The sequence below is a fragment of the Misgurnus anguillicaudatus genome, chromosome 11 (genome assembly GCF_027580225.2).
Source record: "Misgurnus anguillicaudatus chromosome 11, ASM2758022v2, whole genome shotgun sequence".
In the NCBI taxonomy this organism is placed as follows: domain Eukaryota; kingdom Metazoa; phylum Chordata; class Actinopteri; order Cypriniformes; family Cobitidae; genus Misgurnus; species Misgurnus anguillicaudatus.
The window spans coordinates 17,392,741-17,418,126 of record NC_073347.2 but is presented as its reverse complement, the minus strand read 5'-3'; the positions used below and the strand labels follow the sequence as shown (position 1 = coordinate 17,418,126).

Here is a 25,386-nt window from a genome sequence, read left to right as displayed (position 1 = left end):
ATGATCAACTGGAAGATGTAGCTACCTAAGCGCATCGCATAGCGAGATGGCTCAGTCACACGCTGTCGTGTTGTCTCACTCATCACTGGCCTACTTTTAAAGTGCAATTTAAACTACCAGTGACGTGTCTAAATACGTAATCAGTAGATGTAATTCGGTGCCGTTTGGGTCTATTTGTCTTTTTTGCTTTCTTTAATTTCCACGAGACTGCTTGAAGCAGTGGTTTGGTGCCATGAAGTGCATTAAAATGTAAACGCTTATACGATCTGGACGGACTTGGCCTACATTTATTCATATTATAAATTACCCATAAAAAGCTCAACATGGGCAATATTTAAGTACAATGCTCAACACCTTTTATTTTTACCTGGTATCAATTACATTACATTTCAATTATAGAGGGTTTTTCTTTTTCCACCACAGCCCCACAAACCCAAATTAGATGGAGTTGTTTCATCACTTTATAATACAGGGCAATTCCATAAGATGCTAATTGTTCAATTAAATGTTGAAATATTTCGTTAGTATGTAAAAACATAGATCTCCACTTATGTTTATTATAATAAAATGAGATCAGGTCGGCAGAATTAAGTGCCTGTTGGTCGAACAGGTTTACAGTCAATTGGTCTGGTAATTGGTTTTCAATTATTGATCAATCAGAATCCATCAAATACAAACGTCAGTAAGATTTCGATTTTTTTTCTTTGTGTTATAATAATTATATATAATTAACTAATGTAATTTTGAAGTCATTCAACTGAATTAAAAGAATAAGAGGATTAACCACAAACTGCTCTCAGAAAAACACTTTTCATTAGTAAAACTCTCACAACCAACAGATGGCGACCTCCTCCAGTCTTTAAACGAGGTGAGCAGTGTGAACAACGCATCAAAAATGTATTTATTATTCTCAAGAAATGCCGAAACAAAACTTAAAGTTTTTATGGCATACTGTATTTAATTGTACATTTTGGTAAATAAAGTCAGTAATTTAATCGTTAAAATATAGGCTACTGTAGGCTACTATTATTGTGTAATTTGGTGAAAAGTTTATTCTACACGTGTGTGAAAAGAAAAAAATGTGCTTATCTTTCTGCTGCCAATAAGGAGACTAATCGAATTTTAATCACACATGTGACTGTTCAAAAATGACAAAAGTCAGCATAGAAGCCGTTTCTCCAGTAACATAACATTTACATCTGAAATGTTGCGAAAGCCATTAAGAAATGTAACATTTGAAAGAAGATATCTGTTTGAACAGTGGCGGTTCTAGACAAATTTCACTAGGGGGGCCAAGGAGGGGCCAGTGTTTTACCAGAGGGGCACACAAAAAATGGCAAGAAATTATATTTAAAGATAATAGGGGTGGTTACAGGAATTAGTTTAAGACAGGACTAATTAGGAAATATAACTAGTTTTAACAATCATGCCTTACTAAATACATTACTTGTGTGCATTTTGAAGCAAAACAAAAGGCACTGGTGTATTTTAAGATATGGCATTGCAAGTTGTTTTCAGTTTGGACAGCTCTTATATTTATTTTAGTCTAGGACTAATCTAATCCCTTTCTGGGAAACTGCCCCGTAAACTTTATTTTACTTTACAATCATATAAATATTTATTTAATACAAGAGTGAGTGCAGGTGCAAAAGGGGAGCTTGGCTCTTTTCTAAAGCCCCCCAACCAAAAAGCATGTGAGCCTACTCAATAAACTTTATGAAATGCAAACTTTTATAAAGACAAATGTTTGTTTTAGTTTACTTATAAACACACATTGCTAGACAATTAGGGACCACAATCTAATCAGTATTTAAAATAACATTTTTATATGTAACATTTAATTAAATTCCTCCAATTGTATGGACGTATATGTAAGAGCATAATTACAGCGCTTTTTACAATGTGTAAACTTTAAAAAGTTAGCGAGATGTTGGTTTTACCGGTTGTTGATAACAGCTGTGAATGATCACCGCGTTTAAGCAGCCACGTCACAGGAGAAAAAGTGAACAGTGTCCCAATGTCAAGTCGAGTCCTTACCAGTGCCCAAACCTGCATACACATTCACAACATCGGGAGATTGGGGACAAATTCGCCGAGCATCACCCGCAGCCAGCTACAGTGATTGGGAGCGCCGCTCTAATTTGCCCGTGTAGACGTTGCGTCGCATTAGTTCCGCTTTTGGCGCTCGCGTGTAAAATCTAAATAAATTTATACTTTTTTATTTGGTCAGCACGGGGTGGCCACAGGGGTGGTCAGGGACATGTCTACAGAGGCACGGGCCACCCTTGGCCTCCGTGTAGAACCGCCACTGTGTTTGAATGTCTGTTTTTTTTTCATAGTAGGCTATGCACCCACGGAGATCTGTCTACCCCCCCCCCTCTCCAATATTCCCATCTACCACACTCATTTGATTCAGGTTAGGTTCTACAGATAACATCTTTTCGACAATCAAAGCCACCTTTGCGTCAGCACCAAGATCACAAGAGAAACATAAGAAAACAGCGCATCACTGAGCTCATAGCCCTGTACAATCTCAAACAGAGACAATCTGGATATATTCAGAGCATTGAGAACTGACAAAACGTACTCCGTTTGTACTGTAGCTATGTTTCACGCAGAAACGCTGAGAGTGCGCTGAGAGTCGCCTGTGGTTTTTGGTTACAGCGCAGCTGAACGCCACAGCACTCTGTCGCGCGCTCAGACGCACGCGCGCATCTTGAGAGCTGGAGTTTTATTCTGCTGCCTCGCGACTCTTTTTCTGCTTGTTTAGTCTTTGTCAGACTTAATCCAAGAAATCACTTGATATTTTCTGGTGACATTTGGACCAGTTTACGGAAATATTTTAAAATATCCTGGATGTGCATTTTGAACAGCGATGTTTCAATGGACCTAAATGAAGAAGGATTATTTTGGTCGTTACAATAAATTGCTTGTTTGAACAAACTTAGCGCGTGTTACTCACGGATAAAAACGCAATGATCGTCGCCGCGATTTACATCATTTTACCACTGTTGGGTGAGTTGGAGTGAGATTTTGCATGTGCAGAGATTGATTGGTAAATTATACACAGTAGTGGGCTACAGCATGGTGCAGAATTCGTCATAAACAATAAAATGTGATCACAAGATCATCAGAAAGAGTTTTTAAGACTATAGGTCTCCATGCTGCACTTGGCGGATATAAAGTCCACTGTTTGGTGCATGAACGTTTGTTTTATTATGTTACTTTCTTTATAATATCAACAGTTTTACTTAAACCTGCTAACATCTTCAAGTGCATTTAATATTTAATTCACAAATATTTTAATCTCTAAAGCAGCTTGAATTTTGATAAATCCTGCATTCATAATTTTAAATCATTAATATTTACTTTAAACTATTATTATTATTATTATTATGAAGAACAGTTATTATTATGATTAAGATCTGATGGCGTGCGTTACTGTTATGCGCTGCGTGCGCTGGCTGACCTATGATCATTAAACAGAAGCTGTCATAATAAATATAATGGCCTAAATAAATAACAACCCATCGTTATTTCTGTACAGATGTGCTGTTATCTGCCGAGGAGTCTTTCTTTACTAGTGGAAACCGGCTGGACTGTGTCAAGGCGAATGAGCTGTGTTTGAAAGAACCGGGATGCAGCACAAAGTATCGGACTATGAGGCAGTGTGTAGCTGGAAGAGAGGGAAACTTCAGCATGGTGACTGAAGCGAAGGATGAATGTCGGGTTGCCTTGGACGCACTAAAGCAGAGTCCCTTGTACAACTGTCGTTGTAAAAGAGGCATGAAGAAAGAGAAGAACTGCCTGCGCATCTACTGGGGAATTTATCAGCATTTACAAGGTGCGCAAGCTGTAAACATGTGCTGTCACCATACTTACTGTAACAGATTGCAGTATAAGATGTGCACATCCAAAACAAAGCTCCTGTGCATTGCTTGAGATAGGAAATTGCTTTCTTACGTTCTGTTATCACATAGGGTCACTGGGATGTGTTCAGAGCCCTCGGTGAAATGTGTACATAAAACTTTATGGAGTGTGAGGTCTTTTATGCTTTATGTCAGTGTACAGCATATACGTATGAGTGTGTGCTGGGCCAGACACTTTCTCTTCCCAACTGACCAGTATAACCAATCAACCAGACACTGACTCTGGTAAACCTGTTCCATGAATCAATGACCCAAAAAGCAATTTCCTACAAATAAAAACAGACAGGATTGTTCCCAGACTATAAAGCACACAACTTAATACAAAAAATAATAATGTATTTACAGTAAGATTTAATAATAATTTGCATTAGCATTTGTCTGTATGTATTGGTTTTTGTGACATTTCGTTTATTTATTTCACAGGGAATGATTTACTTGAAGATTCTCCATATGAGCCCGTGAACACCCGACTCTCAGATATATTTCGACTTGCCCCAATCTATTCAGGTAGGATTTGCATTTTTTAATCTGCTTTTCTTTTACCCACAATGGAAAAATAAAGGCTGTTAGTTGAAATGCAACAGTATGCGCATGTAAAAAAGATCTTTAACAGAAGGGCTGTTGGTATAGAGAGTACTTTCTTCTATCTATCTTGTTTTTCTCCCTCTTTTCCTCTTTATTCGCATGCGATGTTCTGGTCTCTAATCTTCTGAATCTTGCATGGGGAGATATAGTTCTGATTTTTCATGGTTCATGGTGCTCAGTCAGCTATAACAGCACTGTACACTTTAGCCAACTTGAAATAGCTTGTTTTGGGTATGTGATTGAAGGTGTTGCTGGTGTGACAGTAGCGTTTTAATTGTATTTATATGGGTGTCAGGCTGCAATGAAAGTACTTCATAAATGCCCTTCTGGTTATTTAGTCAAACCATTCATGAGGGGTTGTGTAAATCTGTCCTGAGATGCTGGATGCTGACTTGGATCATCCTCTTGGTGGCAGTGTTGTTCCCTACTTCACTAAAAAGAGAGGCCTATTGAAAAGAGTAAAGATCTGCTGTGAATGTGTTCATAGCAGATGGCGGCAAAAAGGGTTAACAGCAGCTTATAAAAGTTTAAGTGTTTCTCAACTGATTTTCACGACAGAAAGTGAGAGTTGGTAAGGGAGGAGAAGTCTTGAGTTTATTAACATTGGATTCTGAATGTATCTGAAAGAATAAACTTGGCTTCTGTATGTTTAAAGTATCTTTAAAATGTTTCTGGTTGTATTTGGACTGAACAAATATTTATACTGTATGTTTAAAGTCACTGTGACTTAATCTAGCACCGTGTGGTAAAGTATACATACTTTCATATGATAAATATACAGTGTGGGTGATACAATACATACAGTAAAAACTAGCTATTACAGATTACATAAATGGATAAATTGTTAAACAAATAAATCCTTCATGTCTATACCATGACATTAATGCTATATATATATATATATATATATATATGTTTAGGGTGCTCACAAGTACCAAAAACTGTTGCATACTGAAAATATGTTGTAAGGGGTCATTTAAATTACGACACGTGAAACCTTTATGTGGCTATTTTTTAGTTGTACAAAATTAGTTAAACAGTAAAAGAACTGCCAGTCTTCAGATGCTGTGTAAAACAGCGACTTAATAATTTGTCACTTTAAGCTTCAACAGATGTAGAGGAAGAAAAACTTACTTGAGTTATTACAATTCATAAAAACTTAAACCTTCCAAAATAAGGGGCAATAATATGTCATGTCAATCAAAATAATGAAAGTGAAGAACCAGAAAACGTGGTTAGAGTTCCCTTGGGGGGCATTCAGAGTAAGCTGGTAAACACCACAGCAATTAAAATAGCATGTACCTCGACTCTTCCCCCCCACCCTCTCTTCATGGCTGTGATGACAGAGCGTTACGGCAGAGTGCTCTAAATCTGAGGGTGCTCTTTATTCCCCATTGGAAAGCTCTTTACATTGATTGACGGCTGAGTTCCATGGGCAAGAAACAGGCCAAGCGGAGAATCAGTTCCCCACCTACATTGAGGATTTATGAGACAGAGACAGGGCAGACTACAGTCTGAGTGTCTGGAAGGAGTAGGTCACGGTTCAAATAGCTCCAAAGATGAATTTAGCTTTTTATTTGGCATATTTGTTGCCCTAATGCAAACTGTATTCATTTATGTATTAAAAACAACTATGAAAATATTAATTGTGTTTTACTAATACAGTAAAACAAGTTCTATAAGTTGTTTTGAAAGTAGTGGAGAAAAGGATGTTATCAGCCATACAGCACCAGCCTTGAACCTACTAGCTATTAATTAGCCTGTGGCTAGCCAACCGGTGGCGGCTCGTGACTGCTTTTCACAGGGGCGCAAATTAAAAATATGTCATGTGTGTTGTTCGTGTTTTCAAAATATGTGTTTGTTGCGTCGTGTGAGCCATGTGCAGCACGTGTTTTGTCAAAGTGAGTGCCAACTGCTGCAAACGTGTCAAAACCACTTATAGGTGCTCACGTTCACAAAATACATACAGTAAACTCTGATTATGCATGAGATTATGCGAGTATTTGGCAAATGCGAGCGTCTTTTTTATCATAAACCCTTTAGACACGTCTGCAGCAGGCACTTATTGTGACAAGACACGTGATGCACAAAGGATTTTTCATTTCTTTTTCTGCAGTACTGCTTACATTGTAATACTTAATATATTAAATAAGAAATTAAATGAATAAAAGCAGGCAGTTTGGTTTTGTTTTGCACAGTTTCACTTTGGTACATTCACATAGTCACATTTTCTGCCAATAATCAATCACATCAGTGCTCTTATCATTTAAAGGACAAGTTCGATATTTTACACTTAAAGCCCTGTTTTCAGATTGTTTATGATGAAATAGAACGGTTGACAGAAATTTCGACATATGATGCTGGCCCGAGAATTTTCGTGTGTTTCTTGTATCACCTGCCACCTCTACAATGGGTTTATAGGTGCACTGGAACAATCCTTCCTAAAATGCATTAAACTTTCTTTTACAAAGACGTGAAACTCACCGAGTGGTCAGGGGTGTTCACTGATATGCTCACACAAAAATCGCTGCAAAAGACGCATTCCAACAGGTTTTATCGTAGTTTTTGCCAACTCCACTGACTTGTATTAGGTGTGTTGTGAGGTACGGTATTACTCCGCCCCGGGAACTTTGTTTGTATTCTTGCAATTGGCAAAGGCGGATTATCGCCACCAACTGGGCTGGAGTGTCTATTATTCAAGCTCTCAACGAAAGAATGTACGAGTGTGAGGCGTTTGGAAAAATAGGTCCACAAGTTTAGAACGAATGCTAAAACACCTGTTGGAAAGCATCTTTTGCAGCGATTTTTGTGTGAGGATATCAGTGAACACCCCTGACAACTCGGTGAGTTTCACGTCTTTGTTAACGAAAGTTTAATGCATTTTAGGAAGGATTGTTCCAGTGCACCAATACACCCATTGTAGAGGTGGGAGGTAATACAACAAACACCCAAAAATTCTCGGGGCAGCCGCATATGTCGAAATTTCAGTCAAAACCGTTCTATTTCATCATAAACAATCTGAAAACAGGGCTTTAAGTGTAAAATACCGAACTTTTCCTTTAAATCCCATTTTATATATTTTTTATTACTAATTAAAGTAAACAGAATTTTCTTTATGTAACTGAAACCATTTTAAAGACTTGAAACTATATATTTTATGACATTACTGAGTCTTTTTTAAATTAATTTTAAAATAAAAAATTGTAAGATCAAGATATTGTGGTGTTGAGTTGTATGTTTCTGTGTGAAACACACTGTACTCTTTCCCTCTGTTTTCCTGCTGAGTATCCTGCTGGCTACTACCTGTATTGATGTCTGTTCTCCACTCAATTAAATGGCTTATTGAAGGCTTAAAGGCTTCCTCTCTCAGGTCTGTTGCTCCTGATTTACCCATGTGCCAATAAAACTGATACAAAGACAGGGTGATGCCTGGGTCAAAGGTTCTGTTATTTGTTACTACATGAACTGCTGTAGATGGACGTGCTGGCAGGTCTCTCTCACTCTCTCTCTCTTTCTCTCTGCTCTTTGTTGTAAACATATGTCTTGGCTCTAAATGGACAGAAATGTAAACAAACATTGGTGAGGACAGAAAAACATAAGCTGTATTTTTTGTTTACTTAGACTGTGTACATCTGACCTGAATAAAACAAATATGAATACTCAGCTTTCTGCCCATGATAGAGTAAGAGATATTATTTAAATATAATGTGTAAGTCTAACTTTCTCATGGGTAGGTAGATAGATATTTTCTGAGCTACTGCATTTTATTCACATTTATTGAGAGTGTGCCTCTCTTTCTCTGATCTGAGTTGACTTTGCATTATCCCACATCATTAGGCTTTATTCAGGAAGAGAACCGAGTTAGTCTAAGCACCAAACATGGTTTACTTTCTTTCTCCGGACATCGTTTCTCCTCTGCATCTCAGAGCAGTATCTAGTTTGCCCATGTACCGCTGCAGAGCATCTAAACTAGAACAACTTCAGATCCTTTGAAAATCATAAAAAGGCCCAGACAGCGGTATTCAGTGTAGTTGAGGCGACAAAAAAAAGCACAAGTTGGAGAAAACAAGAGCTTGGTATTGTTATAAAGATGCATGGTGTAAAATCGTGGAGTTTGTTATATCAGCCAATTGTCATTTAGTGCTCACTGGCCCTGTAAAACAAATGGGGCCGATGAAAGAATTTGACACAAAGTGTAATAGCCAGCTTTATGCTGCCTGAGTTGGCTGGACTAAAATTGCCTAAATGAAAGGGTAGCCATGGAAAAAAGAGGAGGACATCAAACAATTTTGGAAAGCCCAGCTATGGATAAGGATGAGTTGTCGTATAAATTTGTAGCTTCTTGGACACAGCGTTTTTTTTTCTCCTTTATGTTAAGGAAATCTAGTGCCTATTGCTCTCCTTTATGCAGGCTTCCAATCCCACTTTTCAGTATCGAATCGTGCAGACATAAATAAGACCAGATACATACATGCACAAGTACTTTAGACGTGTACAGATGTAAATGCATGTCAAATACATTACACATTCGTGATCCTAAAAACACTTGCATTTGATTAAAACTTCAGAACTCAAGAAGGTGACAAAGTTAGCATCATATTTACAGTTTAAAATGGCAGAAATAGCTATTAGTTTTCTTTCTGGGCGAGAAAATCTTGCAGAATACTATTATGCAATTTTGTAGTACAACAACCAATTAAGTCATGTAAAAAAGCTTTTGCATTCACATACATGCATGGAGAGTGTTTTAGGGCCTTTTTACACCTGGTCACTTCATGTGTTTTCTCTGTTTGGTTAGTTATCTGATTTGTTAAAGCTGTTCCATTTACATTTGGCCACATAAATGCGCCTTGGCAAAACGGATATGAGTCTCCGTGCAAAATGCAAATACACTATTGATTACTCCACCTTAAAAAACTCAAGACAACGTTAATGCAACAAAAAGCAGCACTTACTCTATGTTTTACTGTATAACGGGAAAAGCGTTCACAAAACTCTCTTTCTCAAAGTTTTATATCTTTGTTTAATATCATTCGAGTTTGTCATTGGACTCTTTTATTGGTTCTAGGAAGCTTTGTACCCGCTGTTGTCCCTCCATAAAGCAAAGAGAGTGTCATCTTTGTTTGTTTGCCTATTTGCCGGCTAACTTCCGAGTGACGTGTTTGCATTTGGGAGGAGTTATGTGCTGACATATGTGGTTTCATCAACCAGATTTATTTACACTTGTCCAGTTTCGTGTGAAATTTGTCCCAGACCACCTCCTGAAGTGGTTTGAGCGATCATATTTAAATCCGTCTCGAAAACGTTTACACCTGGTCTTTTTACAATCAGATAGCTATCCGATCAGAGAAAATGCATGAAGTGACCAGGTGTAAAAAGCCCCTTAGATTTAAAGGTGCTTCAGATTGCTATAGAAGAACCATTTTTTGCTGAATAGTTCCATAAAGAACTTTTAAAGCAACACCAAAGAGTTTTTTTTACCTTAAAATAATGTTTCCAAAAAAGTTTCAGTCGTTCATCCACTCGAAACAGGGTGAACGGCACTTTCACATTCACTTTGCAGCCCTCTATTGGCTAAAAGCGAACCCGCGGTCCTGTAGTTCGAGTGAAAATTACAAAAACTTGCTTTACGCAGACCTACAATCCAATCAGAGCCAGCTATGCTGCAGTATTCACGACAGTGGTAATGGACAATTCCACTTCTAACCTGTAGGGGGAGCAAAGAGCAAAAACTCTTTTGTGTTGCTTTAACATCTGACCAAACCTTTCTGTTTCAAAAAAGGTTCTTTAGATTATTAAAAAAAATGTATGAAAAGGGTTCTAAGAAACTTTGACTAAATCGTTCTTTAAGGAACTAAAAATGGTTCCCAATGGCAGCCCTGTAAAGAACCTATTAAGCACCTTTATTTTTAAGAGTAAGCTACATTTTTTCTCTCAAGGTAATGGTGTATGAGCTCAAACTGATTTTGCCAAGTGAGAGATGTCCTCAGGGCAACATATTGGGTTGACCCAAAGACAAAATATTTGTAAATAAAACCTAAACCCACCCCAATCCTAACCATAACCAAACCATAAAATCAGAGGGACATGATAAGTATAACAATGGTCTAGAAACTGCTAATCCTGGTTGTAAGCTTAAACCTAAAACAAACTGTAAACTTATTCCTGAAAGCTGATTGGTTGATTGACATCAACCACTTGGCAAATTCAGGAGAGCCTGGTGTATGAACAATGATTCCCTCTTTATTACTGGTCAGTGAAGGGTTACATAATCTTTTTTTTTGTATGTGTAAACCTTCGGCAGTGTGAGTTGTATGACCTTCCAGGTTTGCCGTGCAACTCTCTGAAAATCCCTGCACTGACATGATTCTGCGAAGCTTTCAACACCTTCAGCCAGCTTGTGTCAGAGCTGCTTTTGGTTAATCAGCTCCAGACAGAAAGCATTACTATACCAGTACAACAGTGTGCTGGCACCACAAACCCAACACAGACACAGTTTATGTAAGACTTTAGCACTGTGACAGCAATAAAACATGTAAAATGTGTTCTCTTTGTTGTTAATTAGCAAGTACTTAGCGTCCCCATTCACATGTCATTGATAGTTGTGCTGTTTTCAAACAGCACATAGCATTGCTCTCTGCCGTGCCAGTACAGTATTTTATGAATCTCTTGACACAAAACACCAGAACTACTTTCATCGCAACCAAAGTGGAGCTCAGCGCTAGACAGGCTCTTCTTAAACCACTCACCCATCAATGTCAGAATCCACTGCACACAATAAAAGCCTGCTGCACCACGCTGCTTGTTCTGGAAAGGTCCACCGTCCCATACAAAAGCCTTTCATGCAGATAGAATGGTTATTGGGGTGTTAGATCAGGTGGGTGAATAAGGAAGCATCAGACTATCGTTTTCCAGCTCCCCTTTCTCTATATTGGAGTTTGTTCTGTTAAACTCTCTTCTGTCCTAGCCGCAGCTAAGGGAAGCATCCGTTATGGAAACCAATCAATAGCGAGCCATGTTAAAGATAGAAACTTGATGCTGTGAGTACAAGAAAGCATTGATTCCTGTGTTTCTCTCAGTTTGCCTTTCACCTCAGCTCTTGCTTTGAAGTGTATCAGAGGATTAACTAACTGTTAAAGCTCAGAATGTTATGGTGAAACTTTCTTAACTAATTGTGCTACAGAGATACACTAAAATGGAGACGAAGACGTGGAGCATGCGCATAAACCTTGTTATCATCCATAATCATTTGTTGCTCACTGTAGTAGCAAAGGAGCAGAAGATTTTGCTTTAATCAAGCTTATAGGCTCACTACCGTCTGCAGTACAAACACAAGCGTGTACTCCGTCATTGTTGTTGTTGCTGTTACGTGATGTATAGGGGTACTATCTGACAATGTTCGAGATGTTGGGTGATGACATCATTGTATTACAAAATAAAGGGGTTGGTTGAACACACAAAACCGCAAGGGTCTCGTGTTCAGGTTTATCCACTCGTTGGACCCGGTTTAGATGAAATGCCGATACCAGTGGCGGCTCGTGACTGCTCTTCAGAGGGGCGCAAATTAAAAATGTGTGTTCAGAGTGTCATTTGTGTCCCTTGTGTTTTCAAAATGTATTATTTTGACAAAACACGTGATGCCCATAGGTCCACTCGACACACCAAACACATATTTTGAAATGACAAACCACACACATGACAGGCTACGCCCTCGAAAAAAGAAGTCACTGGCCGCCACTGGCCGCCACTGGCCGCCACTGGCCGATAAGATACAAAATGTATACACTCTAAAAGTGTAGGTGCAAGAATTTCCAAAATGTGAAAAACGTTAAGGACACTTCAGAAGTAACCTATAATGCCGAGTAGTTTATTCATAATTTGGCTAATTCCTAAAGATTGCAGGGATGCATTACGATTAATCGCGATATATCTATAGCAGAATAAAAGTTTTTGTTTACATCATATATGTGTGTGAACTGTGTATAATATTTATGTATATATAAATATGCACACATGCATGTATCATTTTTAGAAAAAAATATATATTTATATATTAATTATTTTTATTTATATATAATATAAATTATACATAAATATACGAATGTATATACACATGTAAACATTTCTTAAATATATACATGCATGTGTGTGCATTTATCTTTATAAAGTTATTATACACAGTTCACACACATATATGATGTAAACAAAAACTTTTATTCTGCTATAGATTAATCGCGATTAATCATTATGCATCCCTAGTATGTAGGAAACTTTGCAAATTGCAAAAATAAACTTTGAACAGCCATTTGTCTAAAATAATTGAGCGCTGAATGCCGAAATTGACCAATCATATTCAAGTATTCAAGAGAGCCACATTAAGGGTTCTTCTTTAAAAGACCAGCTTACCTCTGAATAACACTAGCTATTGAATAAATGTCATTCATAAAGTAAGTGTATAAAGAGAGAAGTGCAGGAGGGGACATTTAAGGACTTGATGGAGGACTTATAAACTCTTGAGGGAAATGCTCACAGTAACAGTACAGCATGATGTGAATGGGATTTTACACATCTAAAAATAAAGGTTCCTAAAAGTTTTTATGTCAGGGTGAATGGTTTTCTAAAAACAATTAACATCCACAGAACCTTTTTTTTTGCATAAAAGTTTCACTGTGGTAAGAGGTTAAAAATAAATGGTCCTTTTAAGAACATTTGCCTGAAGGGTTCTTTGGAGAACCAAATATATGTATTGAACCCTTTAAGAACCTTTATTTTTATAAATATAGTGTAAGTTGCATGGGACTTATCAAATAGCCATCACATCTACCATCTGTCTTACTGCTTTCTGGACATCAAACATTCTTCAAAGGGAGGGGGGGGTGCTGAGAGAAGCGCCAGAAAGCTGAAGAAAGTAATTGATACCCATTGACCTTGACCCCTAAACTACAGCCACACCGACAAAATGAGAGATGATGTGTGGATGGCTTATCAAATGTGTAGTGCAGAGTATTGCATCGAATGTCCCCAGTGCTGTTTATTTCTTTTGTGCAATTATATTTTTATGTTTGTTTTGTGTTTTATGAATATCTCATACCCCTTATATATTTGTTTTTTGTGCGATAATAGTCGGTAGTACATTCAAGTACCAAACTATGTGCTTGTGAAAAAGTTGTTGCAGATTTGCAGTCGGTTGAAGTTTTTAGTGTTATGGCCGTCCCTGTTTACTTTCATCATTTATTCATGCTGCTGTTTGGCATCCTCTGTAGCACAATGCAGAGAAATCAAACACTCTCGCTGATTATAACCCACGAAACAAATAGCACTTAATTGTGGATGTTTTTGTTGTAATGTTATTGTAACTGAAATATGTCCATTCGTGTGTGCGTGTGTGCAATAAATAACATTTATTGCTATACTAGGCCAGACAAAAATGTCAGAAGTTGATTTTCCTACCCGCAGTCTAATAGCGCAATCTAACATAAACCATCAGCTGTGCATACTCTCCAGGCCCTGGCACCCCACCCTACGCTGTCCAAAAATCATTTAGTCAGAGGTGACCAGATCTAAGTCCTGCTGTGGTCTCTATGATTGGATTGAGAAGAGAAAGTGATTCATCATTGTTAATAGACATCACTGACAGCTGAAATCGGTAGGGGCGATGCCTGTGCCAGTTCTTGCCTTAGCCAGTCATCACAGATGCATGCAAATTTACACAATTACCACAACGACAAGTGCCAGTCTGGAGGTGGTAGATGGGCCTACAAAATAATTCCTCTGTTGGGAGAGGTGTAAACAGGAGACTGTCTTTACAGCAAATTAGAAACGGTTGGAAGCTGTTAAATTGGTTTTCTAGATAGTTTCCTCTTGTAATGGTGTGTTAAAATACATTTGTTGTTACAAAGATAAAATGATAAGGTATTGCTGTTGCACAACTGGTGGGCATTGTGTTTGCAGTGCAGTTGTGGGTTCAATACGGGTAAAACTGTTTGAAGATTACTTCGAATGCACTGTACATCGCTTTAGATTAAAGTGTCTGGCAAATAAATATACAGTAAATGTAATTTGTATTTCTGCAAAATGTGCAGTTTTAACAAAAGTTGTTCATCTAATGTTATCTGCTGAAGCCTTGTGGGACAATAATACTTTGCTTTATTGTTATGTTATTACATGAATTACATTTATGAGTTGGAAAAAGTGTAACATAAATTTTAAGGGATTCAGAAGGGTTTTATGTCATAAGGTCTTAACCACAGAAAGCAATTAAAAGTAATGCAGTCCCCCCAGAAAAACGCGATTATGTGATCGCATGATTCAACGCATAATCAGCCAAAGTCTGCATATTTATACGGGGGACTTTTTTTAAAATACGTCACACATGAATTGCAATTTCCTTATGTAAAATATGCGGGGCTTGCATGATTTCATAATCCCCGCATTTTCGTAGCAAAAATCACATATATATTAGCAGAAAGTTAAAAATGTTGCATTTGCCTCACAAAAGCGTACTAGCCATGTCCTCTGTTTCCATGGGAACGTAATGGAGTGACATGATTATGTGACGTGAACATCATTGAAAAGCTGCAGTTCCCGTAGTTTTTGCAAAGTTCCCGCAGTTTGTGCAAAGTTCCCGCAATTTGATTGCATAAAATTGTGTAAATATCCCGCATATTCCATTGCATTTTTTATGAAAATGTGCCGCAAGATCAATGATTTTTGCTGCAATTTTTGCAAGTTCCTGCAATTTTTGCAAGTTCCCGCAGTTTTTGCAAAGTTCCCGCAATTTTATTGCATAAAATTGTGTAAATATCCCGCATATTCCATTGCATTTATTATGAAAATGTGGCGCAAGATCAATGATTTTTGCTGCAATTTTTGCAAGTTCCCGCAATTTTTGCAAAGTTCCTGCAATTTTTGCAAGTTCCCGCAATTTTAAAGGCATAAAATTGCGTAAATATCCCGCATATTCCATCGCATTTTTTATGAAAATGTGCCGCAAGATCAATGATTTTTGCTGCAATTTTTGCAAGTTCCCGCAATTTTTGCAAGTTCCCGCAATTTTTGCAAAGTTCCCGCAATTTGATTGCATAAAATTGCGTAAATATCCCGCATATTCCATTGCATTTTTTATGAAAATGTGCCGCAAGATCAATGATTTTTGCTGCAATTTTTGCAAGTTCCCGCAATTTTTGCAAGTTCCTGCAATTTTTGCAAAGTTCCTGCAATTTGTGCAAGTTCCCAGCAATTTTAAAGCATAAAATTGCGTAAATATCCCGCATATTCCATCGCATTTTTTATGAAAATGTGCTGCAAGATAAATGATTTTTGCTGCAATTTTTGCAAGTTCCCGCAATTTTTGCAAGTTCCCGCAATTTTTGCAAAGTTCCCGCAATTTTTGCAAGTTCCCGCAATTTGATTGCATAAAATTGCATAAATATTCCGCGTATTCCATCGCATTTTTTATGAAAATGTGGCGCAAGATCAATGATTTTTGCTGCAATTTTTGCAAGTTCCCGCAATTTTTGCAAAGTTCCTGCAATTTTTGCAAGTTCCCGCAATTTTAAAGGCATAAAATTGCGTAAATATCCCGCATATTCCATCGCATTTTTTATGAAAATGTGCCGCAAGATCAATGATTTTTGCTGCAATTTTTGCAAGTTCCCGCAATTTTTGCAAGTTCCCGCAATTTTTGCAAAGTTCCCGCAATTTGATTGCATAAAATTGCGTAAATATCCCGCATATTCCATTGCATTTTTTATGAAAATGTGCCGCAAGATCAATGATTTTTGCTGCAATTTTTGCAAGTTCCCGCAATTTTTGCAAGTTCCTGCAATTTTTGCAAAGTTCCTGCAATTTGTGCAAGTTCCCAGCAATTTTAAAGCATAAAATTGCGTAAATATCCCGCATATTCCATCGCATTTTTTATGAAAATGTGCTGCAAGATAAATGATTTTTGCTGCAATTTTTGCAAGTTCCCGCAATTTTTGCAAGTTCCCGCAATTTTTGCAAAGTTCCCGCAATTTTTGCAAGTTCCCGCAATTTGATTGCATAAAATTGCATAAATATTCCGCGTATTCCATCGCATTTTTTATGAAAATGTGCCGCAAGATCAAGGATTTTTGCCCGCAACAATCACGAAAGACTTCACGTTTTTCTGAAAGGATTTGTAATATTAAACCAGTGGTCTTTTGGACCTCAATGTATATTGTTTAAACTCATTTAGAAACCTCTGAATTGAGACTTATTAACAGTTTAAAGTCTCTCAATAAAATGAGGAATCTGCTTACACAATCCCACTAAGACCTCAGTTACACTAAACATTTGGCGAGCGCTTGGTGGGAAAGAAAGAGATGTTGGCAGCGCTTGAAAGAACAAGAGATAGAAAATGAAAAGTTAGAAATAAATGAAAGGTGAAAAGCAGGGAAAAGAGAGACACAAGTATTTTCATCTCAGCGTGCCTCTGACTCGTCTAATCACACCTCTGTTTCATGACCTCCAATTGGAGTAGACACTCGTGCATTGCGCTACATCTCCGAGCATCTCGCTATTTTACTTTTCTGCTCATCTAATCACAGCTGCTTTTCCGGATATTCATCTACCCTGATATCAAATTGTTCCTGGCTGTGTACCAGTCTGACATGTTATCAGATCATCTCCATTCAAATCTTCTATAAATTATACAAATTACAAAGCCCTAAACAGATCCTGGTTCTGCATCACTATTTGAGAGCTGTTGAATCTGCAACACTGTGCCGAATATATGTATATGTATAATAGAGTTGAATTGCATTGCTGTTGCATTGTAGCTGATGTGCTATGCTATTTCCGAATTGCATTGTCTAATTGTGGACTGAATCAAACAAACATTTTGCTATTGTTTAGCAAGTTTGGTCCAGTTTTGAGGTTTGGTTTGTTGGTGCATTTAGGAAACTTTTGCTATCAATCACCAAATATCTATATGCATTATCTATCAGCAACATGGTGTTACAATATAAAAAAAATACACTTTACATGCCCTCTGCTGAAAGGTGTTTATTAGAAAATAAACTTATAGATTTTTCTTACTAGATTTATTTCATTCATATGGAAAAGTATGACACATCAATTTTCTGTTGTTTTAACTTCCTACAGGTACTAATTATTGGTATCTGGTATTGTTATTAGTGTATTTTGCACCTGCTTGTTCCTGTTTTGTTTAGAACTATACTCCCAATTGTATTTGGTCTCACTTTTGCACGCCTCTTTATACTAATTTAACTCTATTTTAACCTTCTTGTTCTATTTCCTTTTTTTGCTTGTAAGTGCACATTTTATATTTTTATACTATACAAAGCTGTCTTGTTCATAGTTCCCAGTTTCTATTCATTTCAGTTGGGTATTTTATAGTTTTAATGTGATTCATGTCTTTTGAATACCAATAATACGTTTAATAGTTTGACACTTTAGTAACAAAGATCCCATTAACAATACAATGCAGTGCATCACAGTTGCATCTGCAGATCTGTTCTCACGTGCAACCAAAATGAGGCCATAAATATGGACAATGACATGATCTTCCTAATCTTAGCTGTAACTCAAAATTTGTAAATTTGACTAATTGGATGTTAAGTAAGTAAATTGAGTCTTTTTGCAGAGGATGGGGATAGTGACGGCCCCTGGACCAGTCCCATCACCGTAGCCCCCCAGAGTGGCCCCCAGAGCAGGTCAAGACCACTTAAGCCTCAAGACCACAGTAGAAACAAGAGGGCAGACCCAAACTGGGCTGTACAGGGTAAATACACAACTAATGTTTTTGCACATTTAGTGGTAAAGTAATATTTGTGATATTTACAATGAAGATGCTTTGGCTTTTCGGGACTTATTAAGATAAGAAATAAGCAAAATTAAAGCTACACAGTTTAAAGTTACACAAAAGCAAACATTTACATGTAGTCATCTACTTTTCTGGACTAGTAAAAAGAGTAGTGCACTAATTCTGTCAAGTACTGTATGTATAACACATGGTTTGTATTCTGATACCCCTTTATCCTGATAATGTCCTATTTTTTCACCTGTTTGCCAGCAAGGTTAAAGCAATTGACAAAACTTTAGATAAAGTGATTTAAGGAAATTATATAAAACTGGATAGTAAATGCAAGACCGCTATGCTTTGGGAAAGAAAGGCTCTTTATCTCAGTTTTGAAGTAAACAAAGCTGTAAAATATAAAATGGAATATAAAGTACAGATTAAGAGGCTGGAGTTTTGGTGCTGCATTCGTACAGGATGAATAATTTAGGCAGCTGCTATATTGTGTGTACCGCTGAGAGGGGAGATATTTTCCCTCTTACACTATACTGAACAAGTGGCCCTCATTCCCCAGGCCTCAGATGTTGCTTTGTGAATACCGCAGCTGACTGATTCATTTCCTCACCGTCAACATTTGTAGAAATATGACAGATAAGTGTTACCTTTAGAAGCTCTGAATGCCTTTTACCAGTTGACTCTAAACAAATGGAAAACTCAAACCCTGATTTAAATTATATGATCTGTTTGCAAAAGCAAGAGAGGTGGGTGTGTTATTGGCAAGCTGTAAAGGTTATGAAAAACAAAATATGGAAATGCCACTCTGAAAGTCTTTGGGGTTTCTTATTAAACCAAACTAAAAGCAACTTGAGGACTTGAATATGGAGGCGGTTTTCAGATCATGCCTGGAATAACAACGTTTTTTACAATGATGATTATGAATCAAAATCATGAATCTGTATGCTGTATGCGATGGGTAACACGTCTGGAAACATGTATACATGCAGAACACACACACACATAACTCTTCCTCTGGGATCTTCACTGCATTGCAATATTCCAAATTGTCCAGAGAAGACTGTTTAAACAAGTTTAATATTAAAGTAAATTATATTATGCAAAATCATCTTAAATTAAAAGATTTATTTGCACTTTTTGCCTGGCAGATATGTTAGCGTTTATTAAAAGTATTATTACACAAACTTTTGGCAGGTGACCCGAGGCTGCTTTCTAATTGGCTTGCGTCAGATCCGTCACGGAGCGTAGTTCTGTGCGCCCTGGACTATTCTTCTTTTGTTGATAGCTTATTAATATTGTTTTTGACTTGCCTCATTCCAATCGTATTTGTATGCTGTAGCATGCTATAAATGCCTTATACTAGCAAAACCGTTGCTACCAACACATTAAATATGTTTTGTTCAAGGCTTTGAACTGGTTTATGGAACGAAAACGGAAACCAGAAACTTTTGATGTTTTGCAAGGAACAGAAACGAAACCAGAAACTTAAAGGATTAGTCCATTTTCTTAAAAGAAAAATCCAGATAATTTACTCACCACCATGTCATCCAAAATGTTGATGGCTTTCTTTGTTCAGTCGAGAAGAAATTATGTTTTTTGAAGAAAACATTGCAGAATTTTTCTAATTTTAATGGACTTTAATAGAACCCAACATTTAATACTTAACTCAACACTTAACAGTTTTTTTCAATGGAGTTTTAAAGGACTATAAACAATCCCAAACGAGGCTTATCTAGCGAAACGATTGTCATTTTTGACAATAAAAAAAACAAATATACACTTTTAAAGCACAACTTCTCGTCTAGATCTGGTCGTGATGCGCCAGCTGACCCCAGGCAACACGTCATGACGTCAAGAGGTCACAGAAGACGAACGCGAAACTCCGCCCCAGTGTTTACAAGTGTCTTGAAAGAGGACCGTTCCTACGTTGTTGTATGTCAACTGATACTAATTAATGTCTTTGTGTCAGTTTATTGTTTAAAATGGTCCGCAAATGTGCGTTTTATATATCTAACACGTGACCTCCCTACGTCAATACGCATTTATTTTAGGTCGCGCTGGATCGGACCTTGACGAAAAATTATGGTTTAAAAGTATATATATTTATTTTTCTTGTCAAAAATGACAATCGTTTCGCTAGATAAGACCCTTATGCCTCGTTTGGCATTGTTTATAGTCCTTTGAAACTCCGTTGAAAAAAACTGTTAAGTGTTGAGTTAAGTATTAAAGTATTAAATGTTGGGTTCTATTAATTTCTTTCAGTTTTTTCGTTCTTTGACAAGTTTTTTTCCAAAAACCGGAAACGTTAAAATACTGTTTCTGTTCGGAACGAACTAATTGGGAAAAAATTCTGGTTCAAAGTCCTGGTTTTGTTATTTAAAAAAATCTCAAAATGTGATCCCGACTTTAACATATGGAGGCCTTCACTATTCTATATATTTTATACTTGCTCTCCCCCTTTGGTTTTAAAGTTTACCTCCTAAGACAGCTTGTATATATGATTTTAGAGGTGGTTTCTTACTGGATCACCGGTTTTCACAGAGCTCTACACTGTATATCAATATTTAAAACCCAAATATATTCAGAGCCTCCAGACAGAGGCCAAGTAAACACTCAAACCGGGCTGGGTAATATTAATGTTTTTATTGAGAACAGTGGAGTAGAAATTAAATCCAGCTCATCTGCATAACAGACAGTGCTGTTCAGGCACTGGTGAATGTGTTCAGCTCTCCGTGAACATTCCAAGTTGTTTACGGCGGGGCTGGGGAGGGGATTGTTTAGCCTCGTGCCCCTATCCTCCACGCTCGCCGCCTTTCATGTGCTGTTGATTTAGTTCCTGGCCATTTGCGATCGGTACTTAAAGGCAGGATGAAAGCACAAAGCAGGTCAGCGAGCGCTCTGTGAAAAAGCCCCGCGGATCTGCATAGGCCAGGCCCAGTCATGCATGCATAATCGCAGATGCTCGACAGGTGACTCTGGATAAAATAAATACAGGTAAAACAGGCCAGAACGAGCAAGTAATTCCCTGAGACCTTGAAATGATGTTCCAGTGTTAAAGCATTAACTGCATCCAAGCTGGCACAGCAGCTGGCCTGCAGGGGAACAGAAGAGTAGTAATGAAAGTATGCAGTGAGCTTTGGAGAGCGCTCTCATCGGCATCATTTAGAAGTGCCAGCAAATTACCGGCCTACTATAATTCACATTCTTTTTCTGGATGGCAGTTGTCAATTGTCACAACGGCGATAAAATTGATTGTGTCTTCTTTTTTAAATTAAATGACTGTGTTTGCCCCGTAGGCCTGCTGAGCTGAATAAAAGCCATTACTCCAAAAATGAGGCCTGTCTGGTTAGAGTTTATATGTCAGTGGTGACAGAGGAAAAAGTCCTGCTGTATTTTTATCTCATTTGTTGACTTATTGATTTTTGCTGGGCAAATAATCCACAGCAAACAATTTTTTAAGCAGTATTTTGTCTTCTGAACAACTTAATAAATTATATATACATTTTATACATTGACCCGCACATCACTGATTCGCATTGGCTACCAGTGTGGCCGGTAGATTGACAGTTCTACCCGCCAATTGCAAAATCCACCCGTATTTGACGCGTGGTCGGGTGTTTATTTCAGGCCCTGTGTACAGCTTTTACTATACATATTACTATATTTGTATAGGGTGCTACAGTACAGCGTATTTTAAAGGGACACTCCCCTTTTTTTAAATATGCTCATTTTCCAGCTCCCCTAGAGTTAAACATTTGATTTTTAGCGTTTTAGAATCCATTCAGCTGATCTCCGGATTCAGCGGTACCACTTTTAGCATAGCTTAGCATAATCCATTGAATCTGATTAGACCATTAGCATCGCGCTAGAGTTTCGATATTTTTCCTATTTATAACTTGACTCTTCTGTAGTTACATCGTGTACTAAGACAGACAAAAAATTAAAAGTTGCAATATTACGCACTGCCCGAAAATAGTCCCCTTGGTAAATTTCAATAGCAGGGGACTATTTTCAGGCGCTGCGTAATATTATTGTGCCTCCTTGATTATTATCCCAAAATGAGAGTATAGTTCCTAGCCATATCTGCCTAGACAATCGCAACTTTTAATTTTCCGTCGGCCTTAGTACACGATGTAACTACAGAAGAGTTTTAAATAGGAAAAATATCAGAACTCTTTGGTTATTTTTAGTGTGATGCTAATGGTCTAATCAGATTCAATGGATTATGCTAAGCTATGCTAAAAGTGGTACCGCCAGACCCGGAGATCAGCTAAATGGATTCAAAAATGGTAAAAATCAAATGTTTAACTTTTGGGGAGCTGAAAAATTACCATATTTTCAAAAAAAGTGGACTGTCCTTATAAAATACCCTGTACTGTAGCACCCTATACAAATATAGCAGTCTGTATAGTAATAGCTGTACAATTAGCTTTTGGCCCTGTGACATTGGGGTTAGGGGTTATTGTTTTTCATGATAATCATAAGTTTTTGGACAAAGTCTTCGTATGAATTCATACTAATTAGTCAACGTGTAAAATACATATAAATTCCGGATCAGGCTGGATCATCTGTGGCTTATTTTGAAAAACTTACAAAATGTCAGTTCTTATCCAAACCCATTTCCATTTTTTTAAAAAAAATGTACCGTTAAAAGCATAATGTTTACCAAGGCTTTTTCTTTCTTCCAGCCTGCTAACTGCTTTTTGGCATTTTCCTTCACTTTTTGGGCAACATAATGCTATAAAACACATTTTTCCCATCTTTAGCAGTATTCTGTATCCTGTAACGGAATAATTTCTCAGGCACTAAGTAATGAATTTAACTTTTCAAATGTCATATATAAACAAAACAAAATGTAGAAGGATTTATTAGAATTGTGATGAAGATCCTGCTGTCTCTGGGTTTAGTGAATACACAGTGTCTGTATCTAAACTTTCATTTAGAATCAGTGCCTGCTGCCCACAGCACTGTCCAGGTTTTCACAGCTTGTACCTTATACATTATTCATCAGAAACCTGATTCACAGAAACCTGAGAAGTCAGGTGAATGAGAGAGAGAGAGAGAGTACACAGGAGAATGATGGAGTGATAGGATCTGTCTGGAGTGCATTTATACATGTTTTTGTGCGTGTGTTTCGTCAAGTGAGCATGAGCAGAATTTTGAAAGACTCTGTGGAGTGTGAAGTTATGTGAGGGTAGAAGATCTGAGATGTGTCAACCCAAGCTAACAGAAGACATCTGTGTTAGTGCATGAATGTGTTTTTCCATTATCACCAAATTTGATGCATGCCATATAACGGAGTAAAATGATAGTACACAAAAAGATTAACATTCTTTCATTATTTACTCAAAATTTGTATGGTTTGTTTTTCATGTTAGGCAGAATGTTCAAGCTTTTCCATATAGGATTAAAGTAGATTTGGACAAGATGTTGTCACTATTGACTTTATGATTCATTTTATTCGTATTTATTTTGTATAAAATACTCATTGTTCAAAAGCAGCTGTACAGAAAATACTGTAGAGGGAAAAAGGAAAATAAGTGCAATGGTTCCTCAAAACCCCCATTAGGTTAGCCAAAGGCAAGAGGAAAAACTCTCTATTATGTTAGAGCATTTAAAGAAAAGCCAAGACTCAGCTGGGGAAATCCTTTGAGCTTGGCTTAACCAAAATGTTTTGTCATTTGATATTTATTCTGTTCATATTTTAAATTCAATATGATAATTCAATGTGCCTTTTCCAGTTGAAATATGGACAATGTAGCAAAAAAGCAAAAAATAAATCAGATTTATTAAAAATAATGTGATCCCGTCTTTAGAAGAATTCCCACAGAAGAAAAAAACAAGGTTTTACCACAACAACAGAACAAGATACATAAATACAAATTTGCAGCCAGAAACAAGATATTCAGATTATTGGCTATGATTCCCTTCACTGTAAAAAATACTTTGCTGCCTTAAAATTTTTTGTTGAATCAACTCAGTTATTTCAACTTACTATTATTTATCTTGACTAGAGCTGAGTTGTTATAACTACAGGTGAGTTGTTATAATTATAAAATTAAGTTGACTTTTCTCAACTATATTTTATAAGTTGTGACAACTCATCTTTGTTGACATGACTTGTAAATCCAAGTTGATTTAAAAAAAAAATTTAAGGCAGCAAAGTACTTTTTACATTGTTGATATTGTTCTTCAATTTGTGCGACCAGATTGCAAAACCACAATGTCTGTTGTTGATTAGACATTGTAAAAGCATTTCAATATTGTGAAAGAAAATGTAAAACACAGTCAAATCGGTCAAAATGATGGACAATTAATATTTGTAACTCAAACCTCTAGCAATGAAAGCAAATACCGTAGCTATTGTACATTCAATCAATCAGAGTTTATTTTTATGTTTTACACAATAAAAAATATGGCTTTGGGGCAACATAAGAGTGTTTAAATGATTTTCTGATTTTACTTTTGGGTGAATTCCTTATAAGTGTTTTCATTGAATCTGGTGGTCTTGCTTGCGTTGTGGGTCCTAAAGTGCACAGCACGAGGGCCTGTTCATTTAAATCATTTATGACCACACACACGCGGGTGTTCAATAGACTGCACGCTTGCCGCTCTGCTGACTGAATGACGAGCAGAGCAATTTCCCTCCCCAAACGGCTCCCCATGGGCAATGAATGCTGCCATGCAGGAGCTTTGGCTTTTAGCCGCAATCCCAATACATAGGTGCGCTGTTGAGAAGGCCCCATACGAGTGCACACAGTACAGCAACACGCATAGCTAGCCCTCCTTTTGACCATCCAAACATCCGAAGTTGACCCATCCAGGGCGCAAATAGGAAAAAAACTTAAAGGCCAGTTTCGCTTGGTTTCCTTCGCTAATTCTCTTTCCCTGGCTGGGGTGGGTGAGTCATGCAAACAGTATTATTGGCCAAATCCCCCACAGTGAGATGAGGAGGGATTTACCGCACTGCTTACGAGAGAATCACACACACGACTCTGTGCTTAAGTTTTAGATTAAGACGCAAAAACAGAGTTGTACTGGAAACAGCAGGGTCTGTAATGTAGTGATGACTTAGAA

The 25,386-nt window shown here is 37.3% G+C and overlaps 1 protein-coding gene across 2 annotated transcripts in view; it reads left to right on the top strand.

Annotated features, from left to right (window-relative positions):
• The first annotated feature begins 2,450 nt into the window (after positions 1–2,450).
• The window catches only part of gfra1a (gdnf family receptor alpha 1a), an 86,037-nt gene continuing 63,101 nt past the window's right edge, over positions 2,451–25,386 (top strand). The window contains exons 1-4 of one of the 2 annotated variants that reach the window (XM_055170411.2): positions 2,451–3,015; positions 3,548–3,844; positions 4,353–4,436; positions 18,142–18,279. In XM_055170411.2, coding sequence (XP_055026386.1) covers positions 2,976–3,015; positions 3,548–3,844; positions 4,353–4,436; positions 18,142–18,279 — 559 coding nt within the window. In that variant the 5' untranslated portion in view covers positions 2,451–2,975. The remainder of the gene's footprint in view (positions 3,016–3,547; positions 3,845–4,352; positions 4,437–18,141; positions 18,280–25,386) is intronic. The other variant, XM_055170412.2, reaches the window with a different exon arrangement.